The 21,052-nt window shown below is 44.6% G+C and overlaps 1 protein-coding gene across 2 annotated transcripts in view; it reads left to right on the top strand.

The window, feature by feature from the left end:
• The first annotated feature begins 6,234 nt into the window (after positions 1–6,234).
• The window catches only part of MAPRE2 (microtubule associated protein RP/EB family member 2), a 150,791-nt gene continuing 135,973 nt past the window's right edge, over positions 6,235–21,052 (top strand). Inside the window, exon 1 of one of the 2 annotated variants that reach the window (XM_075920733.2) lies at positions 6,235–6,364. Coding sequence is in view for 1 of the 2 variants with exons in the window: in XM_075920732.2 (XP_075776847.2) it covers positions 19,390–19,476 (87 nt within the window). In the remaining variant the exon portion in view is untranslated. Of the gene's footprint in view, positions 6,365–19,348; positions 19,477–21,052 lie in introns of those variants that run through there. The other variant, XM_075920732.2, reaches the window with a different exon arrangement.

The following is a 21,052-nucleotide window of genomic DNA, read 5'->3' as shown; positions in this document are numbered from 1 at the left end:
GGCAGCTTGGCTTCTTGCACCAACAGATGTCCATGTTCTGGATGACTCTTGGGACAATTGTGAAGCATTTGCGAGGCTGCCCAGGCCAATACTTCTCTCGTGAGACGTGATTCCTTTAATAGGCATTTAATCTATCCTTTGCTGGCTTCCCTGTGGCTCTTCAGTAGTGGCATTTCTGAGTAAGAATTAATAATCCTGGGGCAGGATAAACTCCTAAACAGATATCAGGTTATCGGGGATCATGCATGCCATGGAAAGTGTCTGTTCTGTGCCTGCCCCACCTCTGGCCACTTCTGGTCCTAACCTCGGATTAGGCTTCCTAATCCGAACTAGCTGTACGCCTAGTTCCTCGAAGCCTAATCAGAACTAGCTAGTCCGTGCCGCGTGTAGCCGCGCGGCACTGAGTCTGAACTAGACGGCATTTAAAAATGGCGCCAGCCGGCTTCATGCAAATGAAGCCCGGGAAATTCAAATCCCGGGCTTCATTTGCAAGTGCGGATGACTACATTACCCCTGCTAGTTCCAACTAGCAGGGTAGTGTAGACATACCCTCAGTTCCATGCACTCCAAGTTTCCATAGGTTTTTAATCATAACCTCCATTAAACACTGCAAATGCAACTCTTTCTCTATTTCACCTACTTCTGTTTGACAAATATTTTTCCTCTGTTGCTAATGAAGTTGAAATTAATCTGAGTGTTTTTGTTTCTTTAGATGGTTATGCACCATCTGTATCATGATGATCTGATCCAGAAATCTCATGGCCAGTGAGACAGCGGCCAGAAACCTGACAAAGAGCCATTGAGGTTGACATATACTGATGATAACAGTGTCAATGAGAAGACAAATTCAGCTAGTAGATGCCCACCTTTGATACCCAGAGTATGAGTATTGTATGCCCAAAACTTTCATCTTAATGAACGAAACCAGATCATCCAAGATGACTGCATCATCTTGGGAATAAGATTAGTTAAAACCTGATTTAAGAAAACATTCTTGTTCAAGAAAGTACCAATACATCTGCTTCATTTGGACCTTGATTAGCTGCTGCAAAGCAAGCAGGAAGAGCTCACAAATAGGGTGCATTATTTAAAAATGATACTATATGTGTGTGGTGGGGGGGTGGTTGGTGGAGGGATTAATAATAATATTATTTGTCACAAAAATGGTGAGTATTTGAACTTGAAAAAGACTTTTCTAGCAAATCATTTTTAAGTCAGTCACATTTTACCCTAAGTCATATTTGACCCTTTTTAACTAAATACTTTTTTAAAAGTAATTGTTTCATTCAGATGCTGAGCATAAATAATATTCCCGGTGTATTTAAGATAGCAGTACAAACAAATGATCCCTTCCTAAAGACTATAACTTCAGAATTGTTGTAGTTCAGCCTGTCTTGCTGCAGTGGAACATTTCCAATGATTAACTACATTCAACTTTGCCTAAGGATGTCACAGGATGCACCTCTAATAATTTATACTTCAAAGCAGACTAGTAAGAGGTAAAGTGAACAGGTTGTGCAACTTCAAAAGTGCAGATACCAAACAAGACAGTTTGTGTGCATTCTTATAAACAATTCTACTCCTCCATCCAGCACTTGCGAGTTTCTTTTTGAAGACTTTGCTGGGGGGGGGGGGATAATTCATTTAAATATATAGTAAAAAGTAATCTCAAAACAAAGTGTTTGGAACATTTCTAAGCTACTTTCTCCTTCAAGGTACACTATTGTCATTTGCATGCTATAGCTCAAAAAAAGAATGAAAAGATGGGAGGAGTTACATATCCTCTATATTATTATGGTACTTTTAAAATATATTATTATGGTACTTATTCTATCTATATATTTTAGAAATGCACATCTGTCTGTCTATTCATCTGAGAGTCTGTTTGTCCAAGGACTCCTCCTAAATGGTAAGAGCAAAGACCACCAAATTTGGTATGCAGCTTCCTCTTATCCTAACTTAAAGCAAGGCAAGGATATGGTTGTGCCAAAAAATGGGAAGTGCCAGGTATGGAACTGTTTTCCATAATATTGAACGGGAGGGGTACAGAGAGGAGGGATGTGTTACTTAGGGTACGTTCTAGACTACAGGGTTTTGTCGACGGAAGTTTTGTCGACAGATACTGTCGACAAAACTTCTGTCGACATAGAGTGTCTAGACTACATTGAGTTGTCGACAAAGCAAGCTGCTTTGTCGACATGGTAGTGTGGACGCAAAGGACAGTTTACATGCAATAACACCTTCTGTCGACAGAAACTCTGTCGACAGAAGGCGTTATGCCTCGTAGAATGAGGTTTACCAGCGTCGACAAAACTGCTGAGTTCTGTCGACGTTATGTCGACAGAACTCGGCGGTAGTGTAGACGCAGGTATAGTTTTGTCGACAAAAGTTCACTTTTGTCGACAAAACCCTGTAGTCTAGACACACCCTAAGTGGCTGCTGGGGACAGTAAGCCTGCAGGGGAGAGCTACATGCAGAGAGACCACTGGGGGCAGCCACACCATCAAGACAGTGGCCTGCAGGTCTTGGGCTCTGCTATTTTGCTTGCCACCAGACCAGATAAGTAGTCCCCTTGTCCCAAACCCTTTTCCCCACCTAGCCCTTGACCACAGACCTGAGGGGGAAGGGGCAGGGGGGAAGACAGAAAGCCCCTGGCAGCCAGGAGATCTGGGGAGAGACAGAAGTACATTTCTTTATTTTATGCCCAACTAAATCTATTCATCTTTAAGGTACCACAGGCCTTACTGTTTTTACAGATGCAAACTAACATGGCAACTCCTCTGAGACCTAAGTCTGCTGTTAATCAAGCTTAAGCAGTAATTCAGAGAAGTATGAACTGCCCTACTTCACCGCAATGCAGTATTGAGTCTGTTGTTTATTTAAGTGTAACAATTGGAATGTCAACACAATTATTTCACTATTCATTATTTAATACAGGGGTGGGCAAGAGGTGACTAGCAGGCCGGATTCGGCTCACCAAGCCACCAGATCTAGCCCGTGGCTGCCTCCCTGCCACCATTACTACAGAGCAGCTGCAGCCACTTTAAACAGCAGGCTGCTAATTGTTATGCAGTCTGGACAGGGAGAAGAAAGCCTGCAGGGAGGAGAAAGCTTCGTTCTGTCCCCATCCCCTAGCAAAAACCCTCAACTCTCATTGGCCAGTTTCTGGCCAATAGGAGCTGAGAAATGTTGCTGAAGGCAGGGGCAGTGAATGACACCTCCTCCCTCCCTCCCCCCTGCGCTGGAACAGAGCCATGTGGACCAGCACTCCCAGCCCAGCACACAGGCAGGGAAACTATCTCAGGTTCTTGCAGAGCTGCTGGCTGGGAACCCACCTAGATAAGTGTCTCCCAGACACAGCCTGCCTCTGGCACCCCATTCCTTCTTTCCCCCACAACTATCTGCCTCAGGCCTTCACTCAAACCCTCTACAGGCAGTCCCCAGGTTACGTACAAGATAGGGACTGTAGGTTTGTTCTTAAGTTGAATCTGTATGTAAGTCGGAACTGGCGTCCAGATTCAGCCGCTGCTGAAACTGATCAGTTTCAACAGCGGCTGAATCTGGACGCCAGTTCTGACTTACATACAGATTCAACTTAAGAACCCCAGGCATCCCCAAGTCAGCTGCTGCTGAAACTGATCAGCGGCTGATTCCAGGAAGCCTGGGGCAGGAGCTTCCTGTAGTCAGCCACTGGTCAGTTTCAGCAGTGGCTGACTTGGGGACGCCTGGGGCAGAGCAGCTGGGGTGCTGCTGGGTTGGTCCAGTAGCGCCGCCGCTCCTCGGCGCTACTGGACCAACCCAGCAGCACCCCAGCTGCTCTGCCCCAGGCGTCCTGATTCAGCCGCTGCTGAATCTGACCAGCAGTGGCTGAATCAGGACGCCTGGGGCAGAACAGCTGGGGTGCTGCCCGGTTGGTCCAGTAGCGCCCAGAGCGGCGCTACGGGACCAACTGGCAGCGCCCCAGCTACTGTACCACAGGTGTCCGGAGCAAAGCCACGGAGCACGGGGGCAGCGGGACAGCCCAGACGCGCCGTGGCTGTCCTGCTGCCCTCGGGCTCCGTGGCTTTGCTCTGCTTTGCCCCCCCCGTCCCCCTGGTCTGCAGACCAGGAGGATGGGGGGGGCAAAGCAGAGCCAAGCCGCGGAGGACGCGGCCAGCTGACAGCTGTCAGCTGACTGCGCGCTCCGCGGCTTGGCTCTGCTTTGCCCCACCCTTCCCCTGGTCTGCAGACCAGGGGGACGGGGGGGGGGGGCAAAGCAGAGCCAAGCAGAGCCAAGCCTCGGAGCGCGTGGGCAGCGTAACTCGGGGACTGCCTGTATATCCCCTCTCCCCACATCCTCCAGGTCACCACTCCCTCCCAGAACCTGCAGCCCCTCCTACACCTGTTCCCTAAGCCAGACCCTGCACCCAAAACCCCTCCTGGACATGCACCTCAAGCCCCTGTCCTACATCATAACATTCTCCTTCACCAAACTCCCTCTCAGATCCCACACTTCCTCCTGCACCCCTGCCATCTATCCTAAGCTCCCATCAACACTCCAGCTGCCATCCGAGACCCTGAACTCCATCCACAGAAGTGCGGCCCTTCACCACTTACCAAAATCTTGGAGTGCCCCCTCCATTAAAAATTATTGCCCACCCCTGATTTCATAGGAAAAGGCAGTTAACATGATTACTTGGTGTGATGAGGTATTACCGATTGGTTATTAAAATGTATGTTTGGTCACACAGTCGATCCCCCTGGCAATACAGGACTGTTCTGTATTATATTTCTAATGCTTTATACAGTCTAGTTTAAAATAAGTCAATCAATGGGGCTACCATAACTTCAGGATATCATTCCATAGTCTTCTGGATCTCACTGGAAGGAACTTTTTACATTTAATTTTTACTTAATTCCAGCCAATTTCATCCTATTATAACCTGCGCACAAAGTGAACTTTCAGGGAAAGAGAAAGGAAGAAAAAAGAAACAGCAGTTATGAAAGAAAAAAGGGCGCCAAGGGAGAACCACCAGCTAACGACTAATTCCATTGCTATTTCTTTCAACTTCAAATCTTTATTTATAGCGTTATGTATTGCCCTTATAAAGGCATGAAAACTGGGTGTGGGAGGAAATGTACAGAAGAGATCACCTATCCTCAATGTTTAATGTAAGCTTATATGGACATGAGAGCTTAAAACCAAAAGACAAAAAGCTAGATCCTATGTGGGCACAATTTCACTAATGGTCCATCTGTGAAACAATTTATTAAAGACATGGTGTTGACAGCTTCACAAGGGAATCTCATTTCTTCAGAACAGGTTGGATGGTTTGGAGAAATACCAAGAGTGTGATTTCTAAGATTTGCATAGAAAAACCAGATTCTTTCCTCCAGGTGGATCTTATCCAGTGCCCATGGTAGAACATGAACTAAATGGGTTCAGGGGTTATTGTGTGGTGTGCAACTTCAGGGAGAAAACAAGGGAAAGATAATATACAGCCTCATCCTACAGCCAGCCATGCCTAGAAGTACAGCTTAGTTACCACAGCACTTTGATACCATGGAGATAGGCCTCCTATCAAAATCATCGATGGAGAGAATGACTCCCCCGTGCAGAATGCCAAAAATGGGACTACGTGCAGGAATAACTAGATTTTTGAGCGTCGCTCTTTGCAGGGTCCTGTCCTTAAGACTGTAACGCCTGCCCTACATTGGCAGATTCTGGCGTCAGGGACTTTTGTCTACTCGCCGTAAAGTGCCGAACCTGGGGCTTAGTTCAGTCATCAAGAAGCAAGAGGGGAAAGAGCAGCTCCGCGTGGGAGGGTGGCGAGCTGTTCATCTGGGGGTGTTTTTCCTCTACGTGAAAATGTATCAATCCCCGGGCACGATTTTATGTTGGTGGTGGGAGGGGGGGGGGGGCTATTCCCCCTGGGCTTCTCTAGCTGCCATCTACGGCTGGGAAGTTTTCACGTAGCTGCCCTTCCTTCCACACAGGGACTGTGAGACGGCGACACCGCAGCGTTGCAGGGAAGGAGGAAAACATCAGGGCCTCCCCCGCCGCCGAGCCTGTGCCCGGCGAGAAGGGAGGAAGGGCGGGCGGCGAGTGGGTGGTTGCTCACCGCGGTGACAAAGCCCTTCCCCCGCCACGGGCAGGCACGCACCCGCCGCTCGTCCCCACTTCCTCCCCCTCCTCCCTGCTGCTCCGGAGCCGCCCCTCCCCGCCGCGAGCCAGAGCCCCGCGGCAGCCAGGGGCTAGCCCGGTTGGTTCACGTGGCTGCCGGGGTGGAGCGGCTGGCGGGGCGCTGGGGGTGGGTGGAGACAAAGCCCAGCTGTCAGCGGCGCGGGCGAGGGAAAGCGGCAGCGGCGGCCCGGGGGGAGGCAGGTGAGTCAAGTGCATTTAAAGCGGTACAGGCGCCCGGCCGGGGGGACCCGGGCCAGCCGCGGCGGAGGAGGCGGCTGGAGGGATTGAGGGGGGGGGGGGGTAAGAAGTTGCAATTGCCCAGAGCCGCTATGCCTCGCGTGCTGCACAGATGCGGTGCGTGGGCTCCAGCCCCGCTTTAACCCCTTCCGGGCCGGCGGCAAGGGCCAGCTCCCCGGCGCCCGCGGGGAGAGCGGCGGGGTGCGAGGGGAAGAGGCGCTGCCACGCTGGCAGAGCGAGCTGGAGGGAAGGCGGGAGGGAGCCGCAGGGCAGGAGGTGGGCTGGCTGGGAGACCGGCCGGAGGATCCGCGCCACAGCAGCTAGAGGCACCGGCCTGCCTGCGCGGCCCCCCACGTGAGGGGCACGGGGCTGAGCTGTCAAGAGGCCGCCAAGGTACAAAGAAGCGCTTGGCAGGAAGTGCCGTCGCTTCTCCCGCGCCGCTGCAGCGCGCCTGGCTTTGCTGCCCCTGCAGCCGGTCGGAGTGCCGGGTCTGCGCCGCCTTCCCTACCCCCGCACACACCTTCCTGGCCCGCTAGGAGGGTCCGCTGGGCACAGGCATTTGTGTGGCACAGGGATCTGTTTTGAGACGAGCGCTCACTTCGGATGGAGAGCAAGTGGAGCCAATACATTCATCCCCCGTGGGTGGAGGTTGCCCGCTGGTTTGGAGAAGAGGGGGGAGAGAGGGAGGTTTTGTGTGTTAAACGGCTAGTATAGGAAAAGAGCACTTCTTCAAGCCATTCTGTTAGGCAGATCTCCTTAGCAGCCAAAGCCCAGCCGGAAATAGACCCTGTGTGTCCGCTAAATGACTGAAGAAGCCCCACAGAAATAGTTTCCCCCTATGCCTGTTAGGCTACTAGAGCCATGGTTAGCGCATCAAGGGCTCTGTTGCAGAGGGAAACAAATATTTTGCAGTATTGAGCTAAGGTGCACCCCAGGAGTAAATGGGATTATTTGAGTTTGTCAGTTTCCCCGCAAAAGGTTTCATTTGTGGTTAGGGCATAGTTTATCATTCAGAGAGAGTGTGTAAAGTACACAGCTGTTTGAACATTAACTGGTGTGACCTCACCAGCTAGTTAACATCCATGATTCCCCAGCGTCCAGGAGCAGCTGGTGTGTCTTCTTCCCTGCTGTGCTCAAGGCCTATGTCTATCTACACTAGACTTCTCCAGGAAACAGTCCACAGTTCAACTGCCACTAGTGCACCCTGCCAATGATAGCAACAATGACGGTGTTGGCAGTCTAGTGCAGGCAGAGTACTGACATTTTTACCACCCTGTTGCTGGAACATTTCTTTAGAGTAAGGGTGAGACCAAAAATAAACCAGCTACAGCACATGTTGCAGAGTATACAGCATTTAAAGAAGACTTACAATATGTTTACTGGCATGGCATATACATGTAGGAGTAACTTCTACTGATATGGGTATTGGAAGCATTCAGCTTTGATTTACAGTTTTTGCAATAACTACTGGCTTACTTGAGCTCCCCCTCTGTCATTTAGATTCCTGTTTTGCTCAATCTGTAATACCTACACAGTTGTTTAAAGAACCCTGATATGGCCTTTCATATCCTTAAACAAATCTCATGGCAACCTTGAACTCCGTGTTACAATATAATGGCCTAATCAGAGCTTTGTCTACATTCTAGTATTTTCTGAAACCTCCCACATTTCCATTAAGACTAGTACTAGCAGTGGTAGGAGTGCTACTGTAAACTCAGGTGGCCACTTGGTTTTTACTACTGTGGTATCTAGACCTGCTCCAAGCCAGGTTAAATAGTACTGTGGTAAAAATAGGCACAGCCTTTATCCGTTTGTCAGAACAAACTCTGCAAGAGAGGAGTAAGTTTTATATCAGCATTATCATTGGGGAAACTGAGGCACAGAGCAGCTAAAGGATCCCCAGTGATATATGATAGATGTATAGACATGAGAGAGAGAGAGAGAGAGAGAGAAACTCCAGGTCTCTTGACTCCAAATTCAGTGCCCTGTCCACGAAGCCATGCTGCTTAATTAAGTAAGCAGTTTTGCAAATATTTTTTGAGAATAGTGAATGTTATATAGGCTTTGAGTTTTAGGATGCATGGAAATTCAAACAAGAGTTTTGTAATTTAAGAGGAGGTTGCCATTGTGCCATCATTGATAGAATACAGGAAAGCTTTTGGGTGAATCTGTAATTAGCTTCTGGCCCTGGCTCAAAGGGTTTCACATTGCTGTGTCATTAAAGAGGACTCCTCCTTCTGCATTAATTTAAGTTATTGCAGTATAAACCCATTTGAATGTTGCAGCTAACTCTATAATTTGGAGGCATGCAGAGAACCTATCCAATGCAAGTCTCTGCACTTCAGGTAAGAGAACTGTAAAAGGAACCATTCCGAAAGCTGATTAATAGGAAAGTTCAAAAAGAGGTACATTTTATTACAGGGAGTACAGCTAAGAAAGCCTGATGAATCAGCACATTCCATTCAGTGACAAGACGTAGCCATCACTCCACAGAAAGTTACAGGAATAACAGAAGGGATATTAAACATCTATGGAAGAAACAAGCTACATACTCAATAGTATAGAAAATGTGATGTTTGTAAAACAGCTCACCCCATTTGCTAACTATATTTTGCCATAGTTCATCTGTTTCATTCACAGATCTCTTACCCTGTAAAAAAAACAACATTGTTTCTGTGGTGAATGGTGAAAATATAAAAAACTTGTTCTCTGAATTGATATTTCCTTTTATCTGCTTCTCTCCAAATTGTGGGGTATAAAAACAGAAGATGAGTGGGCTTTAACAATAGTATAAAACCATAATGTAAACAATAAGAAACCCAAAGAAAGATTCTGTATTACCTGTTGTGGCTATTTCACTTAATTTTAAGGAAATACAAAAAGTAAAAGAAAACAGAGGTCAGACTTCTGTAATGCAATTACAAAGCAGATTTAAAATAAACCATTAACATTATTCCTGTTTAAAGGTCATCATATGCAGCTAAAACACTTTACTAATGCTATCTTTTTAAAAATAACTGATTTGTATAAAATGTGGCTTGTTCAAAACATGGCAGGAAAGTGTCAATAGTTTAATGAGTGGGGCTTACAGGGAAGTTATTGGTCATAGAATCCTAGAACACTAGAACTGGAAGGAACCGCCAGAGGTCATCAAGTCCAGTCCTCTGCTCTTAAGGCAGGACCAAACACTATTGATCATCCCTGACAGGTGCCTATCTAACCTGCTCTTAAATATCTCCATTGATAGAGATTATACAACCTCCCTAGGCGATTTTGATGGAGTATCCTATCCATTCAGAGTTCTTATCAGGTCTTTGCCATTTTGTAGCAAAGTATGTCTAGTCTTAGAAAGCAAAATATTTCAGATAAAGTAGTTTGTTACGGAATTTTACATATTTTTGGTTTTGAATTAATCTTGGAAACATTCCATCCTTTTCTATACACACAATTTCAGTGGTTTGTTTATGAATAAGACAAGGCGGGTGTGGTAATATTTTTCTTTGGACCAACTTCTGTCTGTGAGAGAGACAAGCTTTCAAGCTCATGCAGAGTTCTTCATTTGTGAATGACAGGTTCATTTATCTCTGTAACCACAACTGTCACAGCACTGTGCCTAAGTCATGAGTTGAGCTACTGGAAAGTTTTATAATGTAAATACTTAAATAAAAAAGACTGATTACTCCTGCTTTTAACATTGACAGTTTGTGTGAGCAGGAAAACAAGGACAGCTTGGAGAGGGTCTTCTCACAGAATTGGAGGAAAGGGAAATGGAAGCTTTACACCTTATGCTCCTCACAGTGGAGCAGGCAATAGTCATTCCTGGGTTCAAAGGCTGATCCCTAATAGTGCCCATGGAGCGCAAGCCACCTCAAAGATTGTGAGATGGAGGCAGGATCATGATTCATCCATCCGCGGAGTATTGGGCAGGGTGTAGCAATAGATGAATTCCAAGAGGTATATTCATGAAGTAAGCCATGATTTGTGGTAATTTGGAGCAGAGAAATTTCATCTCACCATTAATACAGAAATCTGAGTAAGGGTGCAGTTTGGTCCATAGACATACTGTCTATATTTTCAGAGTTGACCAGTGCTTTCAGTGCTTTGCTTGAGATATTTTTCAGCATCCTGATTTTCTGAACACCCATTTTCTGTCACTTCTGAAAGTCAGGCCTCTTTCAAGTGCCTCAAATTAGGCATCTGACATCAGTAGCCACTTCAGAAAACTTAGTCCTAACTGTATAAACAGAACAGGCTTGAATCTGCAAGTGTAGGTAAAAGGACCAAAACACTACAGGAGGTAGTTAGTACCCTGAAGGACTGGATTCAACACGACTAGGTGCTTGTTTATGACATACCTACATTCCTCCAAGTTGAAAGACACCCAAGATGTACAGGTATTTTTCTGTGACCTCACTTTATGGGCTGTGCCATGACTTAATTTTACATGGTTTGACAAACAGCTCTAACTGGCTGCACCAGAACTTTCTCATGCTGAATATGGATAAAGCTGCAGTTGTGTTTTTTTAAAGTTTTGGCAGTTGGCCATCTATCTGGTGATTTTTCTCTCAAGGTTAATTCTTCCTGCATTATGTCAATTTCAATGATAAGGAACAGGAATGTTCTGTAATATTTTTGCTTCTCATTAGTGCTCTTGCCAGATAGTATTTAGTTGCCAGACAGATTTGTTTAATATTGCCAACCTTAAATCAGACTCTACCTTGAGCTAAAACTGAGTCATGCTTTCGTTTCCTCATCTTAGTTTCGTGTTGTAATAGTTATCTCCATTGCTTACCTTTGTCTCTTCTACCTGATGCTTACAGTCCCTGAGTTCTACTGCAGTTTTAATTGACTGCTACCTTAATCCCTAGTTAAGCTTCTGGGTAGGAAACTGAATTCATTGTCACTGAAACATATTCTAATTTTAATTTTTATCACCTTTAAAGGGCCTTCAAGCTTAATGTAATTTTAGCTACAAAATGTCATCTGTCTTTAAAGTAACAAGTACCCCAGACTTCTTCTTCTTCTTAAATGGAAACACATTTGAAATGTCCTCCCTCGTGAGTTCTACACAGTCAAATCTCTTACAATCATTTCTAATTATTTTAAAGGAACTTAACTAACTTATCAAGGTATTCAGTGGTAACTCTGGAAAATGATGCTCTATCATATTCACCTTCCAGTTGTCTCATAACAGTTGGGCTGGGTCAGCATTTGTGAGACAGCTGAAAAAAATCCACAGGTTTTAAAAAGTAGTGTTGATGACTCTTTAGGTAGCACTATTCCCTCTGAGTGATTAATAAACAGTGCTTCATTATGGTGGTACACATGTTGTCTTTGTATGAGGCTTACCTGAGATCTTGGTTACTATCTTACTTAAAAATGTCATGATAATTTCCACAAGGGTAGCTGTATACATTAGTGACCTGGAACAATTATTCTGCCTGCACAGGTTCTTGTCACTTCAATTGAAGTTGATTATTACATATAAGAAATGGGGATAGTGAGTACAGGCAGTCCCCGGGTTACATGGATCCAACTGACATCGGATCCCTACTTACAAACGGGGTGAGGCAACCCCGCACTAGCTGCTTTCCCCCAGCAGACCAGGGAGACGCGGAGCTAGCGCCCCCCCCCCCCCCCCCCCAGCAGACCACGGAGACGTGGAGCGGCTTTTCTCAGCAGACGCCTCAGCTTGAGAATAAAGGACTGAGGGAAGTGAGATGTGGGAGAATAAAACTGAGCTCTGGAAAAATTTTTGGCTAGAGTTTCCCCTACAATATGTACCAGTTCCGACTTACATACAAATTCAACTTAAGAACAAACCTACAGTCCCTAACTTGTACGTAACCCGGGGACTGCCTGTATGTGTCCATTTTCACTTTAGGGTGGGCACATAAGTGGCTTCTGATTTAGGATTCTGCCGTTTTAAAATTTTAGAAACAGATTCTGTCAGTCAATATTTCATGGGAAGGCCTCTCCTTCAACCACTAGTGCCTGATGGGCAGACTGTCACAAGTTTCTGCAGCTTGAGCAGAAGCCAATATTTCTTGAAGTAACTATTTTTCTGGGTAAGTAGTATAAATTTGCATCCAAAAGCCCGTAATAATTCATGCTCTGTTCAGATTGTAAGGCATGAAAATGTAGTGATGAAAAATCTTAGTCTTCAATAGCACACAACATATGGAAATCACGTGCATTCAGTTTGTATTAGTTATCAATTTATCATTACCATGGAAAACACCACACAACACTGGTAAACTGCTGTGAAATAGGATTCCCTGCACAGATCTGAGGGATGAGAAGAATCTGTTACACTTAAGGTGATCAGAGATGAGCCTTAAGGTGATCAGAGATGAGCCTTACACTTCTGAACTGTTCTAGTCAAGTAAATCCATTTATGGATTTAGTTGTGAAACACTTAAAAAACCCTTCAAAGTAAACTACCTGCCTTTGACCTCAGCACATATTGCAATTGTGCAACACTTAGAAGGGGCAATATGAAATAGCAGAGTGGACCATAATGGCTTGTAGGCCTGCTCTTTCTTCCACTGGAATCTTATACAGACCATGCCTTTCTGTAGTAGCCATCTTTTATTTAAATTGCACTCCAGTTTGTTTATGAGAGGGAGGGTGGTTTTACAGATAGCACCGACAGGAAATCAGAAAATCTTGGATCTGTTCTTGGGTGTGCCAGAGATACTGTCACCTTTTACTGTACCTCATCTTCCCCATCTGAGAGGCAGGGATAATCCTCCCTTTCCTCATCCTTCAAGTCCAGGCAAACATCACGGTCCTACTTTATACACCTCTACATATTTCCTTCTATTCTTGTTTTATTTACTCTGCACAAGGCTCCTTTCTAATTACACGGTGGACCTCCCTGGTCTGGCACCCTTGGGACCTGATTTTGCTGGACTGGGGAAGTAATTTCTGGCTCCCCTGCTGCCAGTCCCACCCTCTGCCTTGCTGCCCCACCAGGTTTCCCGGCTCCCCTGGCAGCCTAGCTGGGTCATGTGCTGTGCTTTCTGTCTTCCCTCTAAGCCCCCCATAACCCAGCTTGCTCACTTGCCAGCCTTCCCAGATCCCCTCCGCACTCTCCACAGCCCAGCTGAGCTGCATACACCATCTTCCCACCTCCTTTCCACAGCCCAGCAGGGCTGTGCACTGAGCTTCCCAGCTCCCACCTTCCAAATCCATCTGAGCCTCAGTCCAGCTAGGCCATACAATGGGCACCCACTCCCTCACCCCCACATTGAGCCAGGCTTCTAGCCCTCCTCCTTCCCCCCAGCATCGCGCCAGGCTCTGTTTCTTCACCTCCCCCCCCCCCCATTGCACTGCACTGGGACTCTGATCCCGGAACACCCATGGTCTGACAGGACCGCAGATGTTGTTGGACCAAAGAGACCCGGTTTACATGGTTTCATATTCTAGTCCCCTGGCCTTCCTTAGTTTTTACAACTCCTTAGGTTGGGAACTCTCTCCCACTTGTTTGTTAACAACCTTAGATTCCAGTCCCACCTTAAAACATACACAAAGCCTTTTATCTTCTAGTTAAATATATACCATTAAAAGAATGAGTGTTGTCATTAGGGGTACGTCTAGACTACATGCCTCTGGCGACAGAGGCATGTAGATTAGGCTACCCGACAGAGTAAAATGAAGCGGCGATTTAAATAATCGCCGCTTCATTTAAATTTACATGGCTGCCGCGTTGAGCCGACAAACAGCTGATCAGCTGTTTGTCGGCTCAGCGCGATAGTCTGGACGCTCCCCTGCCGACATCAAAGGGAGTTGTCGACAACCCAGGTATGCCTCATCTGATCAGCTGTTTGTCGGCTCAACGCGGCAGCCATGTAAATTTAAATGAAGCGGCGATTATTTAAATCGCCGCTTCATTTTACTCTGTCGGGTAGCCTAATCTACATGCCTCTGTCGCCAGAGGCATGTAGTCTAGACGTACCCTATGATCCTGCCATGAGGGCAGGAGACTGGACTCGATGACCTCTCGATGTCCCTTCCAGTCCTACTATTCTATGGTTCTACGATTCTATGATTATGGAGAATAGTGACTGGCTCATTAAGAGTGATTTGCTTGCTCCTTGGCTTTCTGCAGTCTGTACATTAGAGTAAGTCTAGACTACACTCCTCTTTCGAAAGAAGCTTTTTTGAAAGAATCTTTCGAAAGAGCCTCTTTCGAAAGAGAGTGTCTAGACTGCAACCACTTCTTTAAAAAAAGCGAGCCGCTTTTTCGAAAAAGAGCACCCAAGCACTCTGGATGCTCTCTTTTGAAAAAGTCCTGTTTGCATTCAAGAACACCTTTTTTCGAAAGAGCACTTTCGAAAAGGCATTCTTCCTCATAAAATGAGGTTTACCGCAGTTGAAAAAACCACTGCATTCTTTCGATTTAATTTTGAAAGAATGCAGTGGCAGTCTAGACGCAGGGGACTTTTTTTTTTTAAAAAGGCCACTTTTTTCGAAAAAAACCTGTAGTCTAGACACACCCTTACTGTGTTCAGTGCTGATATTAAAAATATTCTCATATGGAAGGAAAACAGCATCTGTTTTGTTCAGTTCAGTGGATACTGAAAAGTTCAGAATAAGAAAGAATACAATGCATCAACAAATCTAATTTCATCATGGTAGGCATTGAAGTTAATCCTAGAAATCCTGCAGAGAAATTACACCATCATTACACCAGCAGTAGAGAACACCAGCAGCACAACACCCAAGAGAAGAGCGACGAGGAGTCCTGTGGCACCTTATAGACTAACTGAAGTGTAGGAGCATAAGCTTTCGTGGGCAAAGACCCACTTCGTCACATGCATCTGACGAAGTGGGTCTTTGCCCACGAAAGCTTATGCTCCTACACTTCAGTTAGTCTATAAGGTGCCACAGGACTCCTCGTCGCTTTTGCAGATTCAGACTAACACGGCTACCCCTCTGATACTTGACCCAAGATAAGAGTTTTTTAAACTTATTCCCAACAATGCTTCTACAACACTGACAATACTAGAAATGACCTATTCACATTTTAGGGATGAAACAGGCATCTAAGTAAGTAAAACCAGTCTAGTTTTCCATTGGGTTCCTGAACTGTCAGTGTCAGAGATGACAAGATAGCTACTTTCACCAATATGCTCAAATACTAATATCGTTTATGGTGGCAAAAGTTTGATCTTGTGTACTTCGGTGGGTGGGGGGCAAATAAATACTTTTCCCGCTATCACCACCACACTCATAGGCCTCCCTTCTAAATATCTTGGAAGCATTATTGACATGCATTAAGACTCCATTAATGTTAATGACAGCTAATTTAATCAATCAAGGACAGATCAAACAAGAGACTCTCTAAATAGACTAGGTGTATAGGGGATATTTTTAATTCAGAGCTCCTACGTCATCAGACTTACTGCTGAAACAGGAACTCAAGTTACCAGACTGCTTCAACAAAACAAGATAACTACTCCTGGCACTCAGTATGCTGAATAACATAATAAACATTGGAATCTTTCTAGCTGGCTTAATGGCAACCGCAAACTGTTCAACTATTAATAGTGCCATTACTGATCAATAGATTAAAGTGGTAGGATTATATTAAAACTAACTGATAGTTAAAGTATTTTTAAAAATTCAGAAATACCAGGCACTGATGGTACATAAGATTTGTTTAGTGACTTACTTTAGCTAAGGGTTTCGCTTGTTTGAGAGGATTGTATAACTTGAGCTTTTAACCCAGAGATTGATTGTGGTGAGTAAGATCTTGACCAATGTGACTGTTGGTAACTTTTAAAAGTTACCATAAACATTCAGATGCTATTCTCTCTGTACCTCGGCATTCTCCAGTTCCAGGAATCCTTTCACCACATGTACATCTGATGCTGCCAGTGCCCTACTTCAGCAACCATAACTCTTCTGGGCTGGGCTCATTGCAGAAGTAGTAAGTTTGGAAGTATAGGAGCACTCACATCAGGTGTTCAAACAAGCATTTATAAATAGGGCTGGCCAGAAAATTCCATTCTGTGAATGTTCTCAAGGTTTTGAAATTTGTTTTTGTTCTAATTCAGAATTAGAGATTTAAATCAGGGGTAAGAACCATTCTAGGGTCAGAAGCCGCTGACCCTCCCCCAAAAAATCAGTTGGGTTGGGGGCAGTGGGAGCTGGAGTGCCAGTGTGGGCTCCCCATTGCTGAAGGGAAGGAGCCCTGAGCCCTGTGGATCGGATCCAGGCAAGCCAGGGACCACATCTGGCTCCTGGGCCTTAGGTTCCCCACCCCTGATTTAAATGGTCTTCAAATGTTGGTCTGCTCATGGAAGTTTTGCACTTAATCCTATAGACTCTGAATGGGATATAGGTAGCAAAAAAATCAAACTGATTTCAATAGCATCCCATGTTAGATTTTATTGTAGTGCATGCTTAGGCTAAGGGCATGTCTACACTTGTCATTTAAAGTGGAAAAGGTCCTTTGATGCATAAAATCTGTGGGAGCATCTACACTTACCTTTTTGCGGTGACACTCAGAAGTTTCACTGCAAAAAGAAAACCCAGCTCTTACCAGTGATGCTTTTGTGCAAGTGAAGACAAGTTTTTGCTGTTTTAAAACTTTTAGCCTCCACAGGATATCCCACAGTACCTAGGTGACCACTGTAGCCAGCACCTTTGCTGTCAGGTAAACAGGTATGGGAACCAGCCCATGATAGTGAAGAGCAAGTGTTCAGGGTGGGGGCAGTGCACAGAGTCCAGTGGCCCCTTCCACCTAGGATCCAGACCTGCTGGCTGATTCCATCGCTCAGCATAGTGCCCCAGGACAGGTAGAGACAAGCCTGCCTTGGCACCACAACATAGGTGGTGTTTCTAACCAGAGCTGCCACGGTCCCTTTTCAACCAAGTCTTGTGGTCAAAAAACAGATACCTGGCCACTCTACCAGGACCACAGAAAGACTGTGGTAGACCAGAGAATTGAACTAGCATCTCAAATGACAGGCTAGTATCCTAACCTCTAGATATGCCTTCCTTTTATCAAATTTCATTCACATTATTAACACTAAGGGCAAATTACCAAAACAAGATTTCATAATTAGCAGTTTAAATACTGTAGCTCTGCAGTGCAATCTGGGAAGCTGCATTGACTGTATATACCCATTTTCCTCTCTCTTACTCTGTGCTCAGTTTCTGGCAGGGGACAGCTCAATAGGATGCGGTCTTCTCCCAAATTAGCATTCAGCAACAAGCAATCTTTAAGCAAAGTGAACTACTTTTAGAGCTCATTAAAATCCGATTAATTTCATAATTCAGATATCAAAAAAGACCAAACTATCAATCTGTTCAGGCACAGACAGACACATCTGGTTCATTTATGCTGAATATGCTATAAGAAATAAGGTTTATAGTTCAAAAATGGCATCACTTTGTCAGTGCAGTAGAAACTGCAGCAAGTAGTAGGGTTCAAGAAAGAACTAGATAAATTCATGGAGGTTAGGTCCATCAATGGCTATTAGCCAGGGGGTAGGAATGGTGTCCCTAGCCTCTGTCAGAGGCTGGGAATAGGCATCAGGAAAGGCATTGCTTGAAGGTTCTCTGTTCTATTCACTCCCTCTAGAGCATCTGGCATTGGCCACTGTAAGAAGACAGGATCCTGGGCTAGATGGACCTTTGGTCTGACCCAGTAAGGCCGTTCTTATGTTCTTAAACCAAACAATAGAGATAGTGAAAGTTAGTACCATAGCAGAGCTTCCTGTTGTCTTGAGGATTTCTTCTTTTTTCAACTGACATTTTGAGTCAATGTTTTTTTCTGGAGGGAGGGTCAAAATGTAGGGAGCTGCTGCTAAAAACACACATTGGAGTTTTCATTAAATTTGTAATGGCCAATTTAATATTTACAGTGAAACAATCAGTGTCCCTTTTTGCTGAGAAAGGTTACATATTTTTCATTTAATACTTAGCTTTATTTAAAGAAATTCTAAAGAATTTCGAGGAGTCTGAGCTGATGGCTCTACAAATTCAGAAACAAAATTCATTTCTTCGTGTGAAGAAGGAAAGATCAGACATGTTGACTGTAACAGCCATTACTTGTGCAGATCCTGTTAACAAGTACATAATCACCTAATCACTCCCTTGAAAGCATACCAGATCATAGTCAGAATCCTGAAGCGTGGCTGGAATCCTGCCAGGCAGCTCAAGAACTCAGATTTCACACCAGATCCCATGCAGAAGTGTCAGGATGACCTCATTTAATTCAACAGAAGCACAAAGTTAACAAAGTCAAAATAAAAGGCTATGAATACAGAAGTTAATTTAAGACAATAGTATTGGTGACTAGTCATCTTGAAACCACATAAAATTCTACTGTTGATAATAGATGGTTAAATTAGACCAAAAATAGCCATCTTAGTTAAGTTTCTACCTCAGTGCAGTGTTTCAACAGCATAGATCAGTGATTTTGTTCATATCACAGGTTATAGAGATATGAGATTATTAACAAGGATCCCTTCCACACTGTACTGAGGTTGACAATGAAGCACCACAAAGTGAACAAATGCATTAAGTGATCAGGATAGTGTTCCTCTTTAAAAGAACATACCTGCTCATTAAAAGTTAGCAGACAATAAAACTTACTCGAGATAGCAATAGCCACAGCCACAGTTTAGCACTAACTTGCATGATTTTTGCAAAGCAATCAAGCCTAAAAATGAGTATTACTTCCCAAATTGCCCCAGTGAATATGTACACACCATAAAACACAATGTAAATTACATTAATTCACACCCTTGGTAACTCAAATATATAACAAGCTTGCACAATCCTAAATGACTCCTTAAAAATCTTTTGACAGCTGCTGCCATATTCTGGGTGTGATTAGGGGGGGGGGGTGGAGCTTGCCAATCACCTTAATAAAAGGAGGTGTCTTGGTGAGGGAAAATCTACAAGTTAGTAGTAACTTGAGTGTTTTGCACTGAGGTTTTCTTTATCCTACTTCCTTATCCCCTCCACTCATGCCAAAACATTATAAATCATCCTCCAGTGGGGATGATTCTTTAAATATCTCTCTAAACACATCCTACAACAGTCAGCAATGCAAGGTAAGTCATGGAGCCTGCTTTACCACTTCATTTTTTTTATTATAAAATAGTTATCTGCCCTTTGATCTTATGGCAGTAAATACAACTTGGCTTTCCTTCTACACAGTATATTAAAGGATTTATACTTTCTCTCTCTACCATGTGAATTTGAGTTTTGTTTTCCATAGCACTTGCTCTCTATTAAGCTAACTCGGGCAAAATTTAAGCTTTAAAATACCCCACACTCTTAACATAATAATCTTGCAAATGGATTCTATTTTCCACAAGCCCTACCTGAATATCTGGAACAAATGAGGTCTAATTCACAACACCCTCCCCCTGTAACTGAGAGAGATTATTCTGTCTTTGTTGGTTGTTAGACCTGGGCTATACCATGTGTCTTGTGTTTAATTACATAATTGTAGCTTAGTCAGTGCTTTTTAATCCACCTGGCTTCCCTGAGCCATCTGATTACTTTTGACTTGACTTACAACAGTATTTTTGTGTACTACTACATACAATAGCCTGTGACTTGGCCCCTTTTGATAAACAATTTATTTCTTTTACTGAAAACAGATTCTGTAAGGGCCTGTTAATAGAAATGGGAGTATTTGTGGGTGGAAAAGGAAATGCTTGTGAGCTCTTTGGTACTTTGCTCTACCTAGTTTACAATAACGTGGTGACTCAGTTGCTTCTGAATTAGACTGTGGTGCTAGTCTACCATGTTCTGATACAGCCATATGTAAAATAAAACTCTTGCTGTATATTGTAGAACAGTGTTTCCCAATTTTATTTGGCCATGTAACCCTTTCCAAATCAGAAGAATTTTGAGGAACCCCTACAGCAGGGCTGAGGGAGAACGGAGGGGATTTGTCAAGCAGGGGAAAAAAAACCACCACCAGGAAAACTTGTCCCCGGGGACAAAAAACAAAATAAAAAAAACACCACTGGGGAGTGGACCAGGGAGACCTGGGGGCCAAAATGCAGTCATGAATGTCCCGAGGGGGCTTTGGAAATGCAGAGTGGCAGCAGGCTCCTCTGTCTCTTTAAGTAGGGCTGGGGGAGTGATTGGGTTCTTGAGGAACCCTTACTTTCACTTTGCGGAACCCTGGGGTTCCTCAGAGCACCATTTGGGAAACACTGTACAGAATGATCTTTTGCCTTATTTTGAATGCCCCATAATACAACGTACCACTCTTGTGTGCAAAACTTGAGCTGGTTTTTACATTGTAATTAGTTTGTGGCTGAGCCCACTAGATATTGTAGAATAAGGCAAGGGTGCTGGAACAGAGGGCCAAGTGGCCATGGATGATAAATTCCTTTTTTACTGACTTCAAGGGCAAGCAACAGGGGCTTTAGGTGGAAAGGAGTAGGTGGTGGGGCAAAGTCCCAGGAGGAGGGTCAGAGCCAAGGTTTGGGCACCTGTGGCCTGCCTACTACTAGGCTCCTTCTACCACTCCTGGGCTAGAAGAAAATACCAGTGTTTGCTTGGAAGGGCAGGATGAATGGAGAATCAGCTCCACCATGATCACTGTTTCCCAGTTATATACACTCAGTTGTCAGTGTCTCCCATATAACTCTCATGGCCATACCACTT

This window comes from Pelodiscus sinensis, chromosome 2 (assembly GCF_052426305.1).
Source record: "Pelodiscus sinensis isolate ZL-2025 chromosome 2, ASM5242630v1, whole genome shotgun sequence".
NCBI classification, from domain to species: domain Eukaryota; kingdom Metazoa; phylum Chordata; order Testudines; family Trionychidae; genus Pelodiscus; species Pelodiscus sinensis.
Note: the sequence above shows the minus strand (reverse complement) of the source record. Positions and strands in the feature narration are given on the sequence as shown.